General features: G+C 39.2%; 1 protein-coding gene across 2 annotated transcripts in view; it reads left to right on the forward strand.

The window, feature by feature from the left end:
- The window catches only part of PXDN (peroxidasin), a 139,500-nt gene extending 126,304 nt beyond the window's left edge, over positions 1 to 13,196 (forward strand). For both annotated transcript variants that reach the window (XM_063442210.1, XM_063442211.1), the window contains 4 exons: positions 2,376 to 2,496; positions 4,495 to 4,606; positions 9,338 to 9,451; positions 12,728 to 13,196. In XM_063442210.1, coding sequence (XP_063298280.1) covers positions 2,376 to 2,496; positions 4,495 to 4,606; positions 9,338 to 9,451; positions 12,728 to 12,841 — 461 coding nt within the window. In that variant the 3' untranslated portion in view covers positions 12,842 to 13,196. The remainder of the gene's footprint in view (positions 1 to 2,375; positions 2,497 to 4,494; positions 4,607 to 9,337; positions 9,452 to 12,727) is intronic.
- The last annotated feature ends 13,198 nt before the right edge of the window (positions 13,197 to 26,394 follow it).

The raw sequence follows: 26,394 nt of genomic DNA on the forward strand, positions 1-26,394 counted from the left end.
AATACACAAAATAAAACAAACTCTAAATATATAAGTGACATTTTTATACAATTCTTATTTAATCGTTACTGGACATATGCACCGATAAGTTATACAAACAAAATAAATGTGCTGCATCAAACCATAAGTATAGTGTTTTTTACATTTTACTGCAAGAAAAAGAGCAGTTACTCTGTTAATACATGTAAACAATAAGCAAAATGACAAAGTATTACTAAACAAAAAAAATAATAGACATAGAGGGGGACAGGTATGGTTATATGCAATCCATTTCAAACCTGCCAGATAGGTGATTCTTTTTATAGTCGTCTAACATTTGTTTATAGATTTGTTTTTTTAACTAATACTGTGAAGAATAAATGTAACCTTTTGTTATACATTCATGGGAAAAAGAAAGTACACCCTTGTTGAATACTGTGGTACTATGGTTTTACATAATTGCAGTCATCTGTTCCTTAACAGTTCTTAAAATTAGGTAAATACAACCTTTAGATGAACAACACATAAAGCCAAAATGAAGAAGCCATGTTTGAAAAATGAAGTAAACCTTATGAGTCAATAGTTTGTATAACCATCTTTGGCAGCAATAACTTGTATGACTTGATCAGTCTCTCACATCGTTGTGGAGAAATTTTGGACCACTCTGAGGTTTGCTGGCATTTGTTTATGTACAGCTCTCTTAACGTCCTGCCACAGCATTTCAATCAGTTTAAGGTCTGGACTTTGACTGGGCCATTGCAAAACATTTATTGTTTTCTTTTTCAGCCATTCTGTTGTAGATTTGCTGGCATCGTTGTGCTGTTGCATTACACACTTTCAGCCAAGCTTTAGCTGTCAGACTGTCAGATGGCCTCACATTTGACTGTAGAATACTTTGGTATACAGAGAAGTTCATGGACAACTCAATGACTGCAAGGTTCCCAGGTCCTGTGGCTGCAAAACAAGCCCAAATCATCCCCCACCTCACCACTGCGCTTGACAGTTGGTATGACGTGTATGTGCTGATATGCTGTGTTTGGTTTTCACCAAACGTGACTATGCATTATGGCCAAACATCTCCACTTTGGTCCTGTCTGTCCAAAGGATGTTGTTCTTCTGGTTTGTTCAGACACAACTTTGAAAACCTAAGCTGTGCTGCCATGTTTTTTTAAGAGAGTAGAAACTTTCTCCTGACAACCATTCCAGACAAACCATACTTGTTAAGTCTTTTTCTAATTGTACTGTCATGAACATTTAGCATGCTAACTGATGCCTGTAGAGTCTTGAGATAGCATTATTTTTATATCCACACTCAAGTGTACAATTGATTTATCTATACTATTGTTTTGTTATTTGGCCACTTGCGGGAGTGGATTTTTTCAACCTTCAGCACCCTAGCTATAGCATTATACATGCTATATATCAGTGGATGCCCCTACTTATATTAACTAGAGTCTGATATATAACTAACTCTTGGTTTTTTTTTTTTGCAATTTCTCTGAACATTTGGGGGATGTCCACTCCTTGGAAGATTAGCAACTGTCTTGAATGTTTTCCATTTTCGCATAATATTTCTCACTGTATAATGATGGACTTTAAATTGTTTGGAAATTGCCTCATTACCCATCCCAGTTTGATGGGCAGCAATAATTACTTAAGATAATTTCTGATGTTTTTCCTCCTTAACACACACCTGAATGCTCCAGACCAGAAAACTGCCTAAACTTTGGCTTTTACAGAAGTGGTCACACTTGCTGATGATCAATTAATCAAGGCCATTTGATTACCAGCACATGTGTGCTACTTATTTTAATATGTCATGTAATATGTCAATTGTATATGTCAATTGTTATTTACCTAATTTTAAGAAGTGCTAAGGAACAGATGATTGTTATTATGTGCTGATATGTAAGACCATAGAATTCAAAGAGGGTGTTGACATTTTTTTTCTAATTGGATATTGTGACATAAAATTAGAAATTTTACTTGACATCCAGACAATTTACAACTTAGTGAATAACCCTGGTAGACTTGCTGTAAATATTAGATGAGTGCCCAAGGTGAAATGCTGATTAAACCTTTTTTTCAATAGTTTGTTTCTGATTATTTGTATATATGAGTCATATTAAACTCACCACAATTATTTGCTTATTAAGTACACGTCTAATGTTTTTTGTTGTATCCAGTGATTCACTCATTATTTTCCTAAAATTAGACAGCGAGAACAGGGATGTTTGTTAGGGCTCCTGAGGGTCTATTATGACAAAGTATGGAATAAGGAATACTGTTAAGCAGTCTATTACTTGAACATAGGAATAAAAATAGGCCATTAAGTTATTTTGTCATGTATCATCTGGTTGGTTTAATGTTTTGATGGTTTTCTCCACCCCACACAGACTGCAGAACAAGAGGTCAGTTTAGTGCATTTTCAAGCCATTTCAGAGGAAAGCGCTCTGCGGAACACAGTTACAGTGAGGAAAAGCCCCAGAACACAGAGGAGACAGATGGAATATCAAGGTATTACACATTGAATACTATGCTACATCCCCGAAGGTCTGCACATAAATTGCTTCTGCAGTATTGAAAAGCACAATTGCCCTTAATTTTGCATTTTCAAGCCTACAGAAAATGTGCAATTAACAAAGGACAGCACATAATATGGTTATGGAAAAAAAGACTTGGATCGCAGATGCTCTTCTAAACCCAATTGAAGACCTTAAGTCTCATCAATAAAATGGCTCACGTGCCACTGTTGAGTTGAGGGTTTATATAAAACCAGGTGGTGTGATTATTTCCTCTTAAAAATAAAATAAAAAAACATCCTGGTCAATGGTACGCTCTGCATGACACACAATCCAGCAGCTATAAACATGAGTATAAGAGAGTATACAACTTGCTGCTACAAGTCCACTTACCTTCGTTTGGGATAGTGTGCACTATGTAAATTCAAGCAACTTGCTACAACATGTATGGAAAGAAAACATCTCATGATAACCATGTCTGATGCCCAAGTAGTGATCATCACTATAGCAAATCCTCAACCTAAGCAGAGATATTGTATGGATAGTAGTATGTGCTTAATGACTTGGGTAGGATGATAAAAAAAAAATTATCCTTACTAAACTTCCAGTATTGTAATCACATTATTATTTTAGCTATGAATTGCAATTTGATTCCACAATGCTGAACAAAAGTAAATCATTTCGGTAGTAGAATAATATCTTCCTTTCTGTGAATGGGTAGAAACCAAAAATTAGCATCTTTTAAACTTGATGGACCTATTGACTAATTTACATAGCAGCTTTTTCTTCATAATGGATTCGCCAGAACAGTCACTGTAGCTACAGTAACTGTTCACGCTGTCCCACTTAGCATTCATACAAAGTCCTGGAATAAACCTTTGTGTTTCAAGAACATAGTAATGTCCTGAGAAATTAATAGGAAAGAGTGTTTCTATTGAAGACGGCAAGCGAAAAAAAAAGAATTGAGCTCTTGTGTGTCGTTGTTGTTTAAGCATTTGGCTTTGATTATAAAAACCGCATGATTGAAGTCACAAACTAAATTGTGGCTTTTTACATTCCCAGGAATTGTGTTTCTGAATGGCAAAAGGAAATGTTATCACCCTTCCCATTACATTGTAGCTAAGCAGACACCCCATCTGCCTTCCTGCTGGAGTGTCTGCTTAGTTTTATACTGTGGTTTAAAACCCAACCTTATAGTTACGCTTCAGTTTTGCAAATGAATTATTAGATCATCGCTAATGAGACTCCTATAAGCCTAAACCAATGATGCTTATCCATTATTTAATGTAGCAAACTATAACTTTCATTTACTTCATTAAAAATGCTTTAGACATGATAAAGGGAGGAACCCCCGAACGCTTGTCACTACAAATTTCTGTCAGTCCAATAAAAATGGCTTTAACCCCTTAAGGACCAAACTTCTGGAATAAAAGGGAATCATGACATGTCACACATGTCGTGTCCTTAAGGGGTTAAAGGAAACTGCAATGCCTTGTTATTTCACAGCTACATTACTGGACTAATATGACAACTCAAATATCTTGGCTACACATTAACCCTATAAGTAACAGTGCCAACGGATAAGGACATAGCTCAGTAAAAAAAAAAAGTATTAGTTCACATTATATTTTACGTCTAACAGAAACAAATACTCAATCCCATGATTCCTTGCATGCATTTGCACCATTCACAGAAAAATCCAACAGTTGCGATCATGACTGCACATTATGGCTAATGGCTGAAAGCCAAGCACATCACTGCAGTGTGCCAGTAAAACTGTACACAATATATCACAAGTCAGATCGAAACATGGCAGGCAGCGCCTGGTGTATGAGGCATTTCCTTGTGTTTACTGTGCCTTGGCTCATGCAGTTTACAATCCCAGGAAAAAATGCCTGTTTTTTGTTCCTGATGGAGGGACTAGCTTGTTTTCTGCAAAGAAGCAATTTGTGTATTTTTACATTTACTAATTGCTTTGATTTTTTTTTTCCAGCTCATCAAACACTACTTTGAATGCCGAGCAGCCTAAAAACCTCCCACCAGTAAATGATTTCAAAGATTTTGTTGTGGATATGCAAAAGACTATTACAAGTCTTAGAAAACAGGTAATATTCAGTAATGGATTAATGAGCACATTATCTTCTTTGCCTTGCTACAAATATTTGTGGGAGTGGGGAAGATTATTAATGTAACAAATTAGCACCACATATAATCCCTGCAAAGTCAGTTTATTCTTCCAAAGTCAATAGATTAAATTGAATTGAGTTATTTAACGATTGCCTCAATTTAATTAGAGACTATCATGTTTATCAGCAATTTATCTGCTCCTGATACGTCATTTATTGGAGTATAGTCTACAGGCTACACAATGCAGGTGCTATACAAACAAGTATAGTGGTGTACTCAGGATACAACACACAAATGATGGAGGACAGTTTTAGTTTTTGTTATTGTTTCAAAGCAATTAAATTACCACTAATTAAGCATTTAGCACTAGCACTATTTAATTTGTCTCCCATATTGGAATTAGTGTAGGACCCACCGATATTGAGGAACTGTGAAGTAGTGGTGGGCATAACACAAAATGGACATATGATGGAACTGAATCCCAATATTTGTTTGCTGAGATAGGTGATTTTAAGTAGCCTTATAAAATGTAAAACTGTATTTTTATGTGTGCACTGTTCTTAATCTGTATTATCCACATCACAGGTTGGCAGGCCTATGGAAACATGCTAGTGTTACTATTTGAGTCAGTGGTGATGCCCAAAATAGTTGGGCCTGTATACAATGGAACGGGACTGCCCAACTAAAGAAAATGTCAACCTGGTGTGAATTTATGCCAGAGTGACTGACAGTCTCCTTGGAGGGTCCATTGCAGACCATGTACAGAGTACCTCTGAACCATTCTGCACATGACCCTAGTGCTCTCACACCATTCAGCACAGGGCAAGTGTGTCTAATGATGTGTTTGCATTGTTCTTGCTGAGGATAGTTCCCTGTAATTGCCAGAAGGACACCAGGGTCCTTTGGGTCAGTGAGACAGAACCCCAAAATTGGTACAGGCACCAGAGCCAGGACTGTAGGGGTATGCAATCCACTTCAGTTTGAACATATTTACTTACATAAGCAATGAGCCACATAGGAATTACATAAATCTAGTAAATAGCCCTTTGTATCACTGAGCCTGAAGTTATTGAACAAATTAATGCAAAGTTGTAATGATTAGCACTTTGTTGCAAGTCCCTGTGGATAAGATGAATACCTGAAGTCAGCAAAACCTAAACATTTCCATTTGGTCATTCTGTAGGCAAGTGAAACACATGATCATTTGCATATGCCCAGTTGACTGACTTGCACAGTCAAACAATTTACACTCTTTGCACCTCAAGGACTCCTTGGTAGCTTTAGCGCTATATTTTGAGCCATTGTCCTGCAGTAAGGTAAAATTCCTTACAGAGCACTCCTTCAGCAGCTGCTGTTAGCGTTTGCTTCATCAGTAGAAACTAGTAAGCCATAACATTCCCTCGATCATGTTTCATAAATGAAGTTAACATGCTTTTGATCATATGCGATTCTCTTCTCAAAATCTTAGAAAGTAGGATGAAATAATAGAGCTGTTGAGTTGAGAAAATGTTAAACCACATTGAATTTTAATTAGAAAATTCAGGATTCAGTCAATTCAGTTATATATCTTCATCTGTCCATAAGACTCTGTTCCAGAACTATACAGGATTTTGAAAGGACCTTTTGGCATTCTTCGTACTTTCAGCATGTGCCTGTTTGTATGGTATTATGCCAGGCAGCGGTTCACACTATCAAAATATTGGTGGGATTCACTTTGTCACTCTTCATATTCTTAGTGGAAGCCTGGGTTACTTGGGGTCATGCAGCAAGAGGAAGAGTACTAAGGCTGTTGCATTATCTTATTCCTCTTCCTTCCCCTTCTGATTTCCAAATGGTAATAACTAGACTTGGAGATTTGCTTTGTTACGAACTACAATTTGTGCGAATTTGTACCGATATGATGATCATAGGAATTCCCAAACTTTAAGCAGAAATGTAGCCAAATCATAAAACAAACAAATCTCGCGATGTACAAGCATGTTGGTTTTGATTTGTGATTTGGAATTCTTTCCGGGGCACCATAAAGAGATTTTTGTTGGGGAGAGGGGTAAATGGGGAGGGTGCAGGGGGAAGAAGATTGATACCTAAGGGACAGTCACAAAATAATTTACAGATCAAATGAAAAATGATCAATATAGGGAACAAAAGGAAGATCAGTAAAGCAAATAAAACAATTTAAATCTATTTATAAAAAGGGTTATATTAATTTTTTCACCATGCACAAGTCTAGTAATACTATGAGACGGTTTTCAGATATGGTTGATTATAATTTTTCCATACTATTGCATGCGTGTGAATAAAATATACAACTAGCATAGAAAAGTAGCGATCTGCAAAATGCACAACAAAGAGTAAATGTATTCACAGTTCCCCGTAGCATTCCCCCAGCACCCATAAAACTCGCTGTCTCCCCAGAGAATGTATTGCCTATAGCACTGACACAGAGTTCATAAAGAAAAAACAACAACACAATGTATTCATGCCCGGCATTTATGCTCTCCAAACACAGAATTCAATTTACTATCTTTACAGATATGCAGATGTATACAGACATTTCATTATGTGCGTGAGAGAAACTTTCACAGAGCAAAAAAAAAGGCATTCATTGACTGAGCTGTTTTTGATTGTTTTTCTTGTAAGATATAATTTTAAAAAAAAGTTTGTGGTAGGAAAACCATCTGAAAATCCTTTACATACAGTCACCCGAGTTGTAATTCCAGTGTGCAAAAGCATGTTCTTTTTTGTTTTTTTTTATTGCTAAAGATTAAAAGGATGTCTTTAATATCACTGCACCACATCTGTTTAAAATGCCTTGCCTACTTTTTTAAGCAAGTATTTAATATCTAGCATATTTTGTTTCTCCATGAAATGATCGTTCACCGTGACAAGCTACGGCATTAGATCACAATCCAGTTAATTGTGGAAAATTGTTAACAGAACTGCAGCATTTAGACAGAAAAATCTGCAAGTCTTCTTTCCCCATGTACAGTTTTACAATAAATTATGGATATTTTTGTTTATAACTACAGTTCCACTGTTTATTAAGTAAACCTCTTAGTTTTTGAAATGTTATGTGATATGGACGTGATCACTGCAACCAAGCATCCATAGAAAATTGTATTGATATCATGGTATTTATACAGACTTTAAGTCAAGGAATAATTAATGTTAGTTTAATGTTTGTGAATTATTTTAAATAACATTAAGCTTAACATTAAGGCAGTGATTTATTTCAATGGAATGGTTTCCATACGATTCTCAGCTTACCGTCCAACAGGCTAGAATGCAGCAGACAGTTGGCTTACAATTTTGGATGGGTCACATTTACGACAACCAAGAAAAAGGGAGGTATGCATAGTGAACTTGCACTGTCCCTGGTAGGAGCCAAAATACATTGGAACCATGTGTATGAAAATGGCCTTTGTTTGATTTTGAGAGAACGTTGTTCCAGCAGGGCCCAGATGTTTAAATCAACATTTCAAAATTGAATGGAGATTTTACACGTTAAAATATCAAATCCTTTCACATTGCCTCCATTCATTTCTATTACAGTATTTTATTTATTGGTATATATTATATTTAATTTCACTAATGTGTCACTGAGCTATTTTTGCAGTTTAAAAACAAGTTGTTAAGCAATTGCTATGTATATAGTTTGCGTCCCTATCAAAAAAATGGAAGCATCTTCAATCTATTTCCTGGACCCATCATATATTTTCGAACCCCAAAAATGCTCCATTTCCACAATCTGCAGGATAAAATCTCAGGCCATGTGACAATGATTATGATATAACATTTTCTCCATCTTTTATCAGGATCAGTTTATAGGGCATCTTCGCTCAGTGCGTTTTATTTTTAAAACGGGAGAGTTGTGTGAACTGCTGGTTCTGAGCTTATATCTCCGTAGTCCCTCATTGCTCTGTGCAAGGAATATGAAATCACACATAACTGTTTGCAGTCCATACTTGCACAGAGCCATGAAATAACAGTGAGAAAGAGGAGTGCAACAAGGAAAGCCCACACATCTCCTCTTATTTCTTGACCATGAAAAGGAATGTAGAAGCAAGGAGGGATGCCTTGGCTGATGCTGTGTCTTTGGGTGTTTAATGATCCATATTTGTACGCATTTTATATTTCTACTATAACTTTTTAGGCTGTGTGTGACCAACTGCTTATGGGTGTGTGTAGCCATAATATGCATTAAAACACAATTATTATATCATAATAAATATTATCTCCTCCGTAAACCTCTCTGGCACCCTCACTTCATAAACAAAGTAAATAACGAGCAAGAAAGAGATGCAACATAAAGTACCCTGTTTTTTTTTTTATGGGATCAAAGGGCACTGTATCAAATTCAGATCAAAAAAGTTGTTATGATGTCGCTCTCAGCCTCAGCAGAGCCTAGTCGGAGGCTTCCTGTTTGAAGCTTTGGACCATTGGAGCAAGTTGCTGGGAAGAGCGAACGTGTGCTATACACAACTATTCTTAAACGGTTTAAACTGTTAAAGGCCTGGGATCTCCTGGCACCATAACCACTTCGAGATAAAGTTTTCATGATGTCTAGAGGGGTCACTTGTATCTAACATGTTTTGAAAAAACTGAATAGATTAGAGCTTTGGCTGAGCATTTCATTTTTTGGGGGGGTCCTGCTTGTTGTATTTTTGGATTTTTATTTGTTAAAGAAATATATATTTTTGTTTTTTTAGATCAAAAAGCTTGAATCACGTTTAAGTAACACAGATTGCACTGATGAAACTGGAAGATTACACTCGACCAATGAAAAATGGAAACAAGATTCTTGTACAAAGTGTGAATGTAATGTGAGTAATATATTAATATTATTAGTTGCAAAATGAGAGCTGATTATTCTATTTTGACGAGTTATTAAACTTATGAGTGACAGAGGGTTGAGCAATATATCATACACCTGGCAAAGAGAGGGCTACCCAGCATGCCTGTTCTTGACTATGCAATATGTATCTGGTTTCCATTCTCATGTTTCTTACATGTAAACTGAACATTGTAACATTAAGGTGGAGGGTGAGAAATGCAGCACCTGTCAATGAGAATTAACAAAGCAAGAAGGTTGATGTTGTTGATAGACAGTATGGTATTCCATAATGCTGGGCCAGCTGTCAAACAGAAGCCTCAGTGAAACACTAAAATATGTGTTCACATAGGTAGTGCTTAGTGTACAGTGGAGGAAGAGCAGTTTTATAGAAAGGGGGAGCAGTACATTTGTAGATTATTTTGCTTCCATGGTAACTGCTCCAATGAACTTAAATGTGACCATGACCAATATCTATATAAAGGTATTATGTACTATATTAACTGATATTCTAAAGCAAATTACTAATTTTGGAGCTATGATAGGCCTCAAGTTAACATATTTGGAAAATCTCTCTCTCTCTCTCTCTCTCTCTCTCAAAATGTTAAATCAAGGCCATAATGTGCAATATTTTTGCTTAGTGTTGGGGTAGGGTTAGGGTAAGGTAAATCTTAATTTTGGGTGTGCTTTAATTACTTTTATGAATTACCATTCACATGTAATGTTTTGTTAGGTATACATATAGGGTGTTAAATAAAAGTAATTCCTGTCCTTTAAACCCCCTCCCCCTCCCTCCAATATATAATATATAATATGTGTGGCGACACTCATAGAGAAATCCTTAAATTACAAACCCATAGCGCAAACTAAAAGTTTTGGTTCAGAATGTGGACAATTACCTGAAGGCATCCAGACCACTTAATCTCAATTACCGTATATACTCGAGTATAAGCCGACCCGAATATAAGCCGAGGCCCCTAATTTTATCCCAAAAAACTGGGAAAACTTATTGACTCGAGTATAAGACTAGGGTGGGAAATGCAGCAGCTACTGGTAAATTTCTAAATAAAATTAGATCCTAAAAAAAATATATTAATTGAATATTTATTTACAGTGTGTGTATAATGAATGCAGTGTGTGCGTATGTGTGTGTGTATGAGTGCAGCGTGTGTGTATGAGTGCAGCGTGTGTGTATGAGTGCAGTGTGTGTGTGCATGAATGCAGTGTGTGTGTGTATGAATGCAGTGTGTGAATGCAGTGTGTGCAGGGCCGGTGCAAGGATATTTGCCGCCGTAGGCAAAAAAAATTTTGCCGCCCCCTCCCCCCCCCATATGTCCTGACTTCCCCTCCTCCTCCCTCAGCGGTCCTTACCTCCCCACCCCCGTGTTCCTTCACCCCCCCCAGTGGTCCTGACTCACCCCTCCCCTAGTGGTCCTTACCCTTCCCTCCCCTAGTGGTCCTTACTTCCCCCTCCCCTCCCATAGTGGTCCTTATCCCACCCCCTCCCTCTCATAGTGGTCCTTATCCCCCTTCTCCCTCCCATAGTGTTCCTTATCCCCCCCATCCCTCCCATAGTGGTCCTTATACCCCCCATCCCTCCCATAGTGGTCCTTATCCCACCCCCTCCCATAGTGGTCCTTATACCCCCCCCTCCCTCCCATAGTGGTCCTTATCCCCCCCTCCCTCCCATAGTGGTCCTTATACCCCCCTCCCTCCAATAGTGGTCCTTATCCCCCCCCTCCCTCCCATAGTGGTCCTTATCCCCCCCCTCCCTCCCATAGTGGTCCTTATCCCCCCCCTCCCTCCCATAGTGGTCCTTATACCCCCCTCCCTCCAATAGTGGTCCTTATCCCCCCCTCCCTCCCATAGTGGTCCTTATCCCCCCCTCCCTCCCATAGTGGTCCTTATCCCCCCTCCCTCCCATAGTGGTCCTTATACCCCCCTCCCTCCAATAGTGGTCCTCATCCCCCCCCCTCCCTCCCATAGTGGTCCTTATACCCCCCTCCCTCCCTCCCATAGTGGTCCTTATCCCCCCCCTCCCTCCCATAGTGGTCCTTATACCCCCCTCCCTCCCATAGTGGTCCTTATCCCCCCCCCCCTCCCTCCCATAGTGGTCCTTATACCCCCCTCCCTCCCATAGTGGTCCTTAACCCACCCCATCCCTCCCATAGTGGTCCTTATACCCCCCCCTCCCCTCCCATAGTGGTCCTTATACCCCTTTTTTTTGTTATTAATTTTTTTTTTATTATTTATTATTTTTTTATTATTATTTCTTATTTTATTTATTTATTTATTTTTTCGTCCCCCCTCCCTGCTTGATATATGGCAGGGAGGGGGGCTCTCCTTCCCTGGTGGTCCAGTGGCAGTTCAGTGGGGGGGAGAGGGGGGCTGGCAGAGCTGTAACTTACCTGTTCTGCAGCTCCTGTCAGCTCTCTCCTCCTCTGCGCCGTCCGTGCAGCTCCTTCTATCAGCTCACACTGTAAGTCTCGCGAGAGCCGCGGCTCTCGCGAGATTTACACTGGGAGCTGACCGAGGTGCTGACCGGACGGCGCAGAGGAGGAGAGAGCTGACAGGAGCTGCAGGAAAGGTAAGTTACAGCTCTGCCAGCCCCCCTCTCCCCCGGTCTGTATTATGGCAATGCAAATTGCCATAATACAGACTATGACTCGAGTATAAGCCGAGTTGGGGTTTTTCAGCCCAAAAAATGGGCTGAAAAACTCGGCTTATACTCGAGTATATACGGTATGTGGTTTGTGTGCAGTGGCATTGTAAAGTATTGCAGTTTTGTAGCACTTCCCTATGAAAACTGGGTCGGACTTTGTTCTCAGTCAAATGCTGCTTCTAGAGATTATTTGACTGGAGCAGCGCATAGTTATGAGGAAGCATTGGAACATCAAACTTGATGATACGAGCCAGGCAAGAGGAGTGACCCAGTCAGATGAGGGAGATAAACTTGCCTTTTAAACCCTCACACCAAAATAGGTAGGGTAAAACCATTGCATTAGGAATACATGGTTTTATTCTTAATGCTGTTGTGTTAATTTAACAGTGGGTGTAGCTGTAGCGAGTTCTTTGTTTGCTGTATTTATTATATGATAGGCGGAATTACAGTTCGGCAATGGATTCCTGTTCTCTCTATGATTGTAATACTTTTATAATTAGTTGTTTTGTTTTGGTCTTATGCATGTCTTATCCCATATAGTCTAATATCCCACATCTTTTTTTTTAGACAGCCTAACTAACACCTCCATGTTTTGCCTCTTTTTAGAATGGTCATATCACATGTTTTGTTGAATCCTGCCCGCCGGTAGAGTGCTTGACCCTAGTGAAAAGGGAAGGAGTTTGCTGTCCGGCCTGCACAGACAAGGTGCCGAAAACATAATACTCTGGGATGAACTCTTAATGAATTTTGACAGCTACAGTCACTACAAGCAAGGGTCATGTCAATAAAGAACAAATGTATACCGTGATTCAAAACCAGATACCACTGTATTATCATAGCATTGCTTATCGTTTCTGTTTTAAAATTTAGACACAGCATGGTCTCTTTGAAAGGGAAGTATAAAAAAACAATGACAGGATATTGAGATTTATGTCAGCCATATTTTATTGGTGTAAATGCATCTCAGGTTAGAGAAACAAACTAGTGCTAAAAAACATGTCATATTTTTCTGTTATGACAACCCAGTGAAATTAGGCATTGTAATGACCTGTGCTTCTACCATATTTTGTTTTCTTTATAGTATGGGCAACATTTATATGAAAAAAAAATATATAACATTTTTGTTTGTTTTTTTACATTTTTTTTTCTATTACATGGTCTAAAAAAAAGCATTTACTCTCATTTAGAATATTTCAATCACGTAATAACTCAGGCCCAGCTTTCACAGAAAATGTTAACTACATGTGTTGTACCTCTGTTTTTTTATTTTATTTGTACACAATTATGTCTCCTATAATGTGCCGGTCTTTCTAAACAATACGTTTGGTAAAATACTGTTCTAAGGCACTCTACCTGCACAGGAGAGTTTAGCATTGTGGCTTGACTACTTCCATTTATTTTGTTTATGTTGTCTTTTTTTTGTCCTTGTTTTGTTTTTTATTTTCTGAAAATCCTGGTTGTATTTCTTTGGCAAATTATGTTTTAGTCAAAACTTTTACTCAGTTTTATGGTTCATTAATAACACTATGCATTTTAATACAGTAACATTAATAATGCTGCCATGCCTTTCATAATATTTGTGATTTTCATTTATTTGTTAAAACATATTTACGTATGGATATTTGCATACCAGTTTTCATCTGCTATAACTCCCCTGCTGTTTAGTTTGGGTTTGCCCTATGTGGTGCAAGTTTGGATTCTTTACATTCAATGAAGGACAACAATCATACCTCATTAAGCATTAACCTTGCAGTGCTTATAAAGTAATTAAGGTGAGACTAATCTATAAAACTGCTCTCCTATACAGATTGGATTGCATTTTTACATATTTTATATCTGCTCTTGTGCACTGTTTATTAGAAAAACACAGATAAAGAGATTATTAATTACACATATGATCCAATCATAGTTTGATTGGAACACCATATAAGCACGTAATTTAATTAACAGTTGTCTTTTGAAATGGAATTAAACAAAGTTGTTGCACTGATAAAACTAGCACATAGCAGGTAGCACAGGTTGTTGATGTAAGGCTACCCTTCACAATTCAGTTATTCCTGGTGCACAACCCCAAAGGTCATGTCCAAACGAATACTTTTCTTTATATAAATTCTGCTTTCTTCTAATCCCCTACCACTGTTTTTGATTCTGTCCTGATTGTGGCAAGCAGTCTATCTTAAAAACCAGAACTCAGTGGTTGGGGTTTAATAGTACCACCATTTGTTTATTACTAAACCTGTTTAATATCCATGAAAAACAACAGTTTGTAGAAACGCTTTAGTAAGTAAAAGAATGTGTTATTTGTAGCTGTTATTGCAAGTGCCTCATCATGAAGAAGCCAGCACATCTGTGTGCCACCCAACAGCATTCCAAAATGATGTTTCCGGTAGACAATCGACAATTGTTCAACTCCATACAGGCTAACCCTATATAGTGTTCCATCTTATTATAAACTGCATATCTAGAACTGCAGGTTTTTGGGGTCTTTGAATTACAACTTCTTTGGAAGTACTTACCCAAATTCTCACATCTTCTTGCATCAGTTCCTTATGGCAGGTAGCAATAAATGCTTACTGGAATGTTCACTAAGTGCAAATAACCTATTCAAAGCAGTTTACATCACTGGGTTGGACTACCCAGGTCTACAGGTGCTGAAGTTCTCTCCATTAACTCATTGGATCAGTATTAAGCATATTCAGGTCTTTAAGGTGCAACAACCTGCAGTTGTACCTCTGCATCCCATGCTCTCCTGCTGTTTTGGTTATCTAATGAAGCAATGTGTATGCTAGACTGCAAGTTAACACTATTGTAACATATATTAGTAGAGTTAAGTTGGTTATTTTATGTTATGGATGTATTGCCACTGAACACAGAAGCTTCATTCAGCCTTCTGTTGTCATTTATTTAGTTTCTCATAGCCTTCCTATATTAAATACATATACATGCAGTAACAAGCCTTAGCACTTTCATACAGAACCTTCATTGCCAGAGGTTCTTGTGGCAAAGACTAATGGTTATATAAACAGTAGGATTGTTCTCCCATCCAGTGAGTCAAGTGACTAATGTTCTCTGTCTACTTTGTGGCTGTTACTACAAAATGCTACATACTGTGCATATTTATTGTAAGGTCTTGATGTTACCAAAAATTGAGTGCCTTGATAATTTTGTATCTTTTATTATTGTTAACATTGATTTTACCAAAGAAATGTTTGCACTGTGTAATGAATTCTTCTTAAGGAAATAAATAGGCCATATTTCAAATATTATTTGATTTTACTTCTGGTTTTTTTTTCCCACGATAAAACTGAATAAGGAAAATCCTTTTGTAACGTACAATTCATTTAAGTACCATTTTTTGCTAAAACTAGCACTTTCTCAAGATGGATCTAGAAAGGTTTCATAGACTAAAAAGATTTTATCCTTAATTTGTATGACTATTTATTAATAGAGGCAATATATAAATACAGTGCATAGTTGGTTTTGCTAGCTATGAGGACAGCAAATTCTATTTACAGGGCAGCTATGACTGTTTCAAAGAGGATATATTCCAGTCATATTACTACAAGAAAAGATGTTTCAGATTCTTTTATAGAACTTGAATTTTTTTTTGGACATAAGTCTATTAATACTTCCACGCAAGTGCAAAATTACAGCACTGCTGAAGTCTCCTGGCATGTGTTGCACCACAAGCTGAAGATTGAAGATGTTAGTGTCCGTGAGGGATAGAATCAGGTTTGCATAACCCACCCCTACTGCACCCCCACGTCACAGCATGCCAATCGGTGGTGTTACCATTGGAAGGTCTTTGCAAAATGTGTTCAGAGCTCTTATTTTTTTAATACATTAACCCATCAACAACTTTAGAATGTTCTATGCCATCTTTTACAGAGTGGGCTTTAATGACGTTAGGATGACATGAAACATCCTACATTCTAAAGGTTTGGTGTGAACAGGGTTAAATCATTGCTCACACTAGGGAGACCCTGTCATCAGTCAATACCTGTGAATCCCCTAATTCAGCTGGGGCCATATTTAGTGAAGTCAGACTGACAGATAAGCTTTATTCAGTGTTCAAATACACCCGCTTGAAAATCTGATGTGTGCAGGGTTAAATCCCTGCTCACAGTAAGGAGACTCTGGTATCAATCCATCCCTGGAGTTTCACTCTGTTGGCTGTGACCATATTTAGTAGCCCCAGACTGTCAGATGAGCAGTATGCAGTAAACTTTGTCATTTTTGGACAAATGCTAATTTGTATGGATTTTGTGCATTTGGTTCATTTGCAAGAATCACCAATGAACATATTTATAACAAAATAAACAAGAGCAAATAACTTGCTGGATGAAAGTTAGTCCATTCATTTAATTTGTTTACTTAATTTTCCTTTATCTAATTGCAATGAGGTAGCTCCCTCATAATTAAATCCTTTAAAATGTAAATGATGGGGAGATGAGCTCCCTGACACCTACTTCCCACCATTCCCCTGGCTTTTTCAAGCAGCCACTGATGACAGGATAGAGGCCCGGCAGAACTGAAACCTATCTCAGAAGAGACACAGATATTTTTAAAATTATTTTGACACACACATAGACAATGGCTGGAATATGTTCATCTTTTTTTACCTCACTCCCTTCACCTAGAAAAAGAATCTTAGTGCTTCTAAGCTATTACAAATTAAATTATCCCATGTGAAAACTTGTAGGGCACTGCCCCAAGTGCTCCTTTGAACAAGCCTCCACTGGTGATAACTATGAATGTATGGACTCAACATACCAAAACAAAACTGAAACTTGGAACAACAGTAATGTGCTCCTTGCAATATGTGATGTATAACTACCAACATGAAAGAGAATACTAGCTATGAGGTATTACCTAACTTAAAAAAATATTTTTGGCAATAGTTTTTGTTAGCTGCACTGGTTGTGTTCATAATACAGTAGCAAATACTAACAGGATTCAAAGTGAATTTCAAATTTAAGATCCAAAATGACTCAACATAAAAAAATTTCTAAAAAATTCTCTAAGTATGCTTTCAGTTTGGCTATTCAGGCCTTAAATGTGAAATTCACATAGAATTTTTACTTTAGTAAATAACTTTGTAACCTGATCTTATAAACTTATCTCCCTTTAAATGTAGATTTTCTATGTGTATGATGTCTCAGAATAGCCTATCTTTTTTTAAAGCCGAAATTAGCATGGAGGCAGTACAAGAGAAACAGGGGATTTACTGGTTAACAACAAAAAGAAAATTTACCCAAATCTCTTATGTCCTTAATATCTTGCAACACTAAAAAAATGTACGTAGAGGGACTCAAATATTATTTAGATGTTCAAATTGTCTTTAAAAGTTATATAAGTACACATAACATCCAAATATGAGTTGATTGCAGATGTGGAATACATACAACTATAAAGCACCCATTTAAATAATTATATTAGGATTTTTCCATTATAATAAAATAAATGTTATCCTTTTGTGATTAGTGGGACACCACATCCACATTGTTGAAAATACTCACTACATTGAGACTGTTTATATGAAATGTGTTAATGGAACTCTCCAGGCACCAAAACAATGTTATCTAAATTAAGTTGTTATGGTGCCAGAAGGCCTCTGGACACATTCTTACCTTCATGGGTTACACCATTTGCAAATTGTTTAACCTCTAAGATGCCTCCAGCGCCGACCTAAGCACCCTCTTGGTGGCATCTTGATTCTGAAATTTCAGATTCAGGATGTGTCGCTGGACAGAGGAGCCGCTGATTGGCTGAGAGTGGTCAACTGTCAGCCAACCAGTGACTTCTCATTCACAAAACTTACTTGGATAGAAACGTACCTTTGTCAAGCCAGTTTTGTGAATCGGGAGTCACTGATTGGCTAAGAGTGTCAGCTGACTGCTCTCAGCTAATCAGCAGAGCCCCTGCCTGGTGGCACTCTGCACTTTCTAAATCTGAAATTTCAGAAGCCGGTTGCTGCCGGGGGGTGCTGCGGATGGCGCTGGAGGTAACTTAACAGTTAAACCGTTCAAAAATGGTTTAAACTCTGAAGGTAAGCATGAGCCTGCCACCTCCTGCGGGCCTCCTGCATTGTTATGATGCCTAAACTATCCCTTTAAGTTATTCCTCGAATGCCAGTCAGTAGGAGACAGTCATGTTTCAGCTAACAGCTTTCCAGTTCATCATAGTCTTGTTTAGAAACATGTGTTATGTCTTGTTGATTTTCTTCTTAGATCTTAAACAGTTAAACAGGCGGTTGGCTGTAGCCTCCTGCCACCATTCTGTATAGTAATGGTTAATATTCAGATGTTTTTTTTTTCCAGTTCATCTGCATCTGGCAGTGTAAATCGTACCAGAAACCCAAAACTTGTTTAGATATGGTATGTTTTCTGTTAAATGATAATTGAAAAAACAGAACGTCTTTGCTTCCTGTTTGACTCATGCCTGCTTTGTCACTAGTTAGTGCAGCCTGGATTTATTGCAGATTCTGTTTGCAAGCTTGTTTATGTGTTGTTTTTTTTTTTATGGTATAGTCCGTTTTCTATAAACATTTCCTGGAGCTGGGACCCCAAACCAACAAAAGTCACTCTAAAGGGCTTGGTTAAAATTTGGTTTTAATGATGTATTGTAGGTCATCTGATATTGTCTTGCTTGTGTTCTGGAACCACAAGTAAGCAATTTACTATGGGGAAAATGTATAAAAGTATTGCTGATAGAGAAATGGAAACCAAAGACGTCTTCCTGCTTATTTAATTTATATCTCTGATAATTGCTCTAATTTCAGAATGGAATACCTCTATAAATAAAAATTCATAGCACCATACACCATATTGCCTAGTACTGAGAATAGATTTTATAACTTTAAATAGTTTAAATCCATATAGTCACTTTGTTCAATATATTAAAATCCTAGTACATCATAAGAGATAACCCATAAACAATTATTATTATTATTATTATTAATAATTTTCATACTAATAAATCATTTGCAAAGGTTATCCAAAAATATGAAATCATTTGCAAAACGTTTCCAACATTATAAAATTGAGGCCACAGACCTCGATTTAACATTTTTGGATGAGCTTTTCAAATTATTTTAGATTTTTGGACTAAGTTTTTAAATAATTCATTATTTTGAAAGCAATATTTTTAAACCTTTGTGTAACGGATCGCCTGGCACCCCGACTTGGTACCTCCGTTAATGGATGCTCCTAGCGCTTCCAGAGGACTCCAAGCACTCCACCAGACACCATAAGCACCGCAGGCTGCAGCTATCTCCCTTCAGAACGAAGCAGGAACAAGCTCTTACAAGAGCTCAGTGATTATAGCAAGGGAATATGCCTAGCATAGCAATCCCTTGTAGCAGATTCCCCCAATAAGACACAGGACTCAAGTTGAGGGTAAAACAGGAACTCTGGACTGGCTCATCCAGCCTGGCTTTTATTTCCAACTCACACATACAGGCCACACCCAGGGGGAGGCATAAAAGAACCAATGACATAGATGTTACCTCCCACACATCCCCTCCCCTTAGTGTGACACATAATCCCATTATGCATACAGTGTAACATATACTTTTACACAACTTTCATAACTTTAAAACCATACATCACATTCACATAAAAATACATATCCACAATCAATCCATTCAGGGGAACAACATATTAAAAAATGGCATGAATCCGACCAGGGGTTAAAAAGTTACTAAAAGTATCTTTTGTTCCTTTCTGGCTGGCAGAAAAACATCCCCACAATGCACCCTGGTTTCCTCCCTTCTGCCCTGGAGTTAATTGGAGAAGTAATCCAATTACCCAGGACTAAATGCAGACTCCATTAACCACATGGTTGCAAAACAACATAAAACACTTTAAAATACATAAAGTCACATTTACACATAACACACAGACATTTCACCTATCCCCAGATAGCTGGGATCTGCACGCACAAAACTACCGAATAGCGCGCAGATCCTACTCACACAGTACAATTGCCATGGAGCTAATGTCTTTCCCATAGTCTTTCATTATATAGATAGGCTCCATGGTATGGCTATCTGGGGTATCACATTCCCATAAAGTCTGGTCCATAGTCCAAAGGCAAGAGGCGGGCAAGCAGCCCCCTCCAAGGACACGTGGCGAGTTCGGTTTCGCCACACTTCTCCCCTTTACCCCCCAGACTAACAGGGTATCTGACCTCCTGCCGGTCCGTGCCCTGGTTAGTCCAGCAACCCACCCATGAAGCACAAACAGCAGTACCTCCCACCCACAATAACTGGTTACTACACCTGGGTAGAGGAGAACTTTGTCCAGGTCCAGGTGCCTCACCACGGCTGTGTGGGGGACTGGTAGTCTGCCTTGGTGGGTTGCTGAGTGGGCAGAGACCAGCGGTACTCTGCCCTGGTGCCAGCGCTACCACTGAAGTAGCCTGATTGGAGCCTGGTTGTGGGAGGGGGAGACCGACCGTCTCCCCTCTGGGTACATAGCTCTGCTGCTGGAGACAGACTGTCTCCCCTTTGGCTAAACAGCCCTGTCGTGGGGGGGCAGGACCGACCATCCCTACCCCCTGTGCTGGAAGTGCAGAGACCACTGTCCCATCTGCACAGGTGTGGGGCTTACAGTCTCCCCCTGGTACATTAAGCTGCCGCTGGGGAGAGGTGGTAACCAGCTCCTCTCCCATTAGAACACTCTGCCGCTGGGGAATGGAGACTGGGCTCTCTATTCCCTGTACATTAATGATCCGCCGCTGGGGAGAGATGGTAACAATCTCCTCTCCCATACATACTTTCCGCCTTTGTGGAGGGAGACTGACTGTCTCTCCTCCCAATACATTGTCCTGCTGCTGGGGGGGGAGGTCGATGCTCTCCACTTTCTGTAACTCCAGCTCTAGTTGGGGATCTGGGCCGGTTGCCCAGCATCCCTGTAGGGCCGGTGGAGAGATCTCGGTCCCATCTCCACCTGCCTGCAGGGGGTCCTCCCAGGACCAGTCTATGAGGTCCTCTACCTCGGGTACCTCTGGTTGCTGTTGGGGAGGGAGACCGGTTGTCTCTTCCTCCAATAACCCATTCTGCCGCTGAGGAGTGAGACCGACTGTCTCCCCTCCCTGTAAAACATACTGCCGCTGGGGATCTGGGCCGGGTGCCCAGCATCCCTGTAGGGCCGGTAGAGAGACCTCGGTCCCATCTCCACCGGCCACTTCGGTTTCTTCCTCGTCCCACTCTACCTGTGGCTGGAGTTTCTCCCAACGTGCCCACTGGCCTTCCCTCAACGCCCTGTGTTGTAGGTTCCGGGTCACCATGTCCCACACGAACCGCACGTATTTCTCCTCTGGATTGGGTCCGTAAAACTTCAGGCGCAACCCTACCATCGTGCCAAACTCTAGTACGGAGTAGCTATACGCCATGCTTGCTGTAGCCACTGCTGGTTCCATTATGTTGCTGAAGATAGGGACGCTGCACAACTCCACACGTTACCGGTGTCTCTGAGCTGCTTCTCCTCGCACTAGGACGCCATCCCACCGCTGCCACCAATGTAACGGATCGCCTGGCACCCCGACTTGGTACCTCCGTTAATGGATGCTCCTAGCGCTTCCAGAGGACTCCAAGCACTCCACCAGACACCATAAGCACCGCAGGCTGCAGCTATCTCCCTTCAGAACGAAGCAGGAACAAGCTCTTACAAGAGCTCAGTGATTATAGCAAGGGAATATGCCTAGCATAGCAATCCCTTGTAGCAGATTCCCCCAATAAGACACAGGACTCAAGTTGAGGGTAAAACAGGAACTCTGGACTGGCTCTTTCAGCCTGGCTTTTATTTCCAACTCACACATACAGGCCACACCCAGGGGGAGGCATAAAAGAACCAATGACATAGATGTTACCTCCCACACATCCCCTCCCCTTAGTGTGACACATAATCCCATTATGCATACAGTGTAACATATACTTTTACACAACTTTCATAACTTTAAAACCATACATCACATTCACATAAAAATACATATCCACAATCAATCCATTCAGGGGAACAACATATTAAAAAATGGCATGAATCCGACCAGGGGTTAAAAAGTTACTAAAAGTATCTTTTGTTCCTTTCTGGCTGGCAGAAAAACATCCCCACAATGCACCCTGGTTTCCTCCCTTCTGCCCTGGAGTTAATTGGAGAAGTAATCCAATTACCCAGGACTAAATGCAGACTCCATTAACCACATGGTTGCAAAACAACATAAAACACTTTAAAATACATAAAGTCACATTTACACATAACACACAGACATTTCACCTATCCCCAGATAGCTGGGATCTGCACGCACAAAACTACCGAATAGCGCGCAGATCCTACTCACACAGTACAATTGCCATGGAGCTAAAGTCTTTCCCATAGTCTTTCATTATATAGATAGGCTCCATGGTATGGCTATCTGGGGTATCACATTCCCATAAAGTCTGGTCCATAGTCCAAAGGCAAGAGGCGGGCAAGCAGCCCCCTCCAAGGACACGTGGCGAGTTCGGTTTCGCCACACTTTGATATATTGATAAAGGTTTGATATTTGAATATTTAAAAAAAATCTATTTTAATATTTCATCAAAAAAATAATTTGAAAAGCTTTTTTAAAATTATTAAGTCATATTTTTGATAAATAATGAATGACATGGTGCAATATGTAATGTGTTGTTGGTCACCTGAGGTTGTATTCACCTAATTGTAAGACCTGCTAAGGAGCATATGGTTGTTATTAGGTCCTGATATATAAAACCATAGAATTAAAAGAGGGTGTACTTTCTCCTTCCCAATACTGTATATAGGTGAGCTATAGAAGGAGCACGAGATTAGGTAGATGTGTAGCAGAAGCATAGATTATGGGTTAATAGGGAAAATATTGGGCTAATAAGGAGTAGGATGCATTATTAAGGCAGGGCATGATTCGATTGTGTACAAGGTTTTAGTTGCATTAGGAAGGTAAAACAAGATATGAGATTAAATGAAAGTGAGGAGTGTAATAGAGTGAAATAGAGGTCAAAGACAAAAGGATAACTGAACAAGGCTGCTGTGTGGATTTAATGGGAGCAACATTGACCTGGAAGGATGCTTCAGAAAAAAAAAACTCCCCAAAAAGTTGAGATTTGTTTTAGAGATCGAGTTTCAGAAAACATGTAATCATTCAGTCAGAGATGGGGAAGAGGCAGCTGTATTAGGGCAAGTGCAAGCTCACGGGACGCAATGTAAATATGGGTATCATATCCATTAAACTGGTATTAAAATACAAAAGAAATGATTAGATTACCAAAAGAGGCAATGCAGAATGTCTGGCTACTGAGTACAAAGGTTCTCATTATGTAAATACAGTGGGTTCCCTAAGTAATACAGTTGATGAACTGCATGAAGAATTAAAAGGAAGATGTCCTATTATTCTGTACTAAGGTGGAGGCAGTCTGCTATGAGGCTTATAGACTGAAAGGGTTGATGATCCTGCCCTCGTACCATTATTACATGGTGACAAAATTAAGTTATAGATAGGTTTTTAGCTCCTCCTAGCTCCCTCCTAAGCAATATACCTGGCTGAAATTAATGTGGTTATATTTGTGTGACTGCAGTGGTTGACTGAGTGTGATATGTATATTTGCAGTTGTTGGATGAGTGTGATTGTGTGGGTGTGTGAGTGCTGGATGAGTGTGATATAGGCATATATCCTATATAAAAAGGAACACCAAAGAGATTTTAAGAAAGAGAAAGAACGAGACAGGGAGGTAGAGAGCGAGAGGTGTATGCAAAGAGAATAGGACAGACATCCAGAGTCAGAGAGACAAATAAAGCGATACAGAGGCAAATAGAGTGAGAGAGATATGGAAAGAGAGAGACAAAAAGGTACACACAGAGAGGAGAATCAGAGACCACCAGAAAAAAAGTGAGAGACAGAGAAGAAGTGAGACACACAGAGAGAAATAGAGTCAATGAGAGACAACCTCATAAGTAGGAACAGGGTTTTTGGGGGCCTGATGCATGTGCTGTGCCTGCTCTGATGTTTCACAGTCTGAGAGCTGTGGGCATCCTGGGTACTGAGAAGGGTACTTCCAGTTTAGAAGTCCCCTCTGCCAGAACTCATTGCCTCTGCTCAGAAAGAGGTGAGGGCGAGGCAATAGGTTCCGGCATAAGAGCTTGATGCACCTCCATGGCACACAGGAGCAGAGAGGGGAGTGGGATCATCCATCAGCACCCCTCACTCCACCCAGGGAGGTTACTCTTCCAATAGCTAAGGTAATTTACCTATTAGTTATGTATGTAGGTATGTAGACAAATTGACAATATACCCACGAAGTGGTTTTGCTAGGTGGCCTGCTCCCTGGCATGAGTCCCCCTTGAGAATCAGCACTCCACCACTGATGTGAATATATGTTTCTACCTACATAGTATTAGTGTAACAATATTTGTGTGAAGATAAATATATATATATATGTGGCAGAACCAACCTCGCCACAAAGCACTGGAGAAGCCTGGTTGCTCGCTTGCTGCCTTTGGACTATGGCCCGCATTAAAAACCTTTTATTTTCTTCCCTGAAGAAGTCAGCATTGACGAAACGCGTTGGATTGACTATTGAAAAAGGACTATTTTCATTTTATTTTATAATTGTATTTTTATTTATATATTTTTTTAGCACTTAGTGTGGTGTGATCAGCTATTGTTCCATCTTCTGCATAGACCCATTTTGTCATCTTGGTCCACTTGTCAGTGGAGATATGCTTGCTGATTGCGACCTGAATGTAAGTGCAATCAGTGTAATACATTTAGAACATTTTAAACAGTACTATTCTATGTATTTTTATCTTTCTATCCATTTGAGGATCTCATATTTGAAGAGAATTTTCGTTTCTACAAACAGACACCCTTAAAGGGAGATAAGCGCAGACCATCAATACTTTTTGTAAGTTCTCTACCTCCTTGATGTTGTTATTCCTTTCAAACATACTTCACTATATATTATTTATTATCCTTTAGATTTGTTCAAGATCACGTCCTGTTATACAGGTTGTATCCTCTATTCTGTACGTTGTTACTATATGTGCTATCCCACTTTTTTAGCTTCCATCTGGTCCCCTAGGGAAGTGTCCACCAGGTGGAAGACCTGCATAAAAGCCAGGCAGGTAGCCCCAGTAAATCAGTTCTGCTTGACCCTCAAACGAAGTGTCGTCTCGTTCTTGGGGGGAATTGGATTGTATGCTGTTACAGTGTGACTGCCAGGAGTGTAAACTGTTCGTATGGTTTTTTCCTGTTCGCCTGTTTACAGCATTCGTGTGTTTCCTGTTTGGGAGTTGGAGTATTCATGTGTATGCAGTTTGGGAGATTGGGGATTGCAGTAGCTGCTCGTCTATCTGGAAGGGGAATATCACCTAAATGGATTTTAACCCCTTATGTGCTTAACGGTCCGTTACTATATATATATATATATATATATATAATTATATGCAGAATCTGGCACTCTACCTTAAAGTTATTGTCCATCAAAAAAACGCCTCGGTGCTGCAGGGCGTGGATACACAAAGAAATGATGAAACAGAGCACTCCAGAGGACTTGTTGATTTAATTGTTATCAGTGTTGAAAAAAATCGACGTTTCGACCCGCAGGTCTTTATCAAGATCTTGATAAAGACCTGCGGATCGAAACGTCGATTTTTTTCAACACTGATAAAAATGAAATCAACAAGTCCTCTGGAGTGCTCTGTTTCATCATTTCTTTATATATATATATATATATATATATATATATATATATATATATATATATATATATATATATATATATACACTTTCTGTGTGTATTTGTGTGAAATGCCAGTGTGTGTGTGTGTGTGTGTGTGTGTGAATGTTGGTATATATTTGTATAAAGTGTTATTGTGTGTATGTGTGTGTGTGTGTGTGTGTGTAGAGCAGGGATGAATTTGTTTTGGGATTATCCATTAAAAGGGACACTATAGTCACCAGAACAACTACATCCTAATGTAGTTGTTCTGGTTTCTATGGCCTGGCCCTCCAGGATTTTTTTTTAATTCTTTATTTTTGTTGTGCATTCTGTGTGATACATAGGTGATTTCATTGCCACAACAGCAATAGCGCAATAACATCTAATGAGAGATTGGTACATGGCAAGCGGTAGTACTGCACATTTTTGGTATGAGAACATAACAGGTTAATTAAACATTTCAGATCAAGAAACGGTGAAAAATATTGTAAGCTAACAATATAGGATGGGTTAGTCGGTAGAGCAAAAATGAATGCGGCTA

The sequence above is a fragment of the Pelobates fuscus genome, chromosome 2 (assembly GCF_036172605.1).
Source record: "Pelobates fuscus isolate aPelFus1 chromosome 2, aPelFus1.pri, whole genome shotgun sequence".
Taxonomy (NCBI): Eukaryota; Metazoa; Chordata; class Amphibia; order Anura; family Pelobatidae; genus Pelobates; species Pelobates fuscus.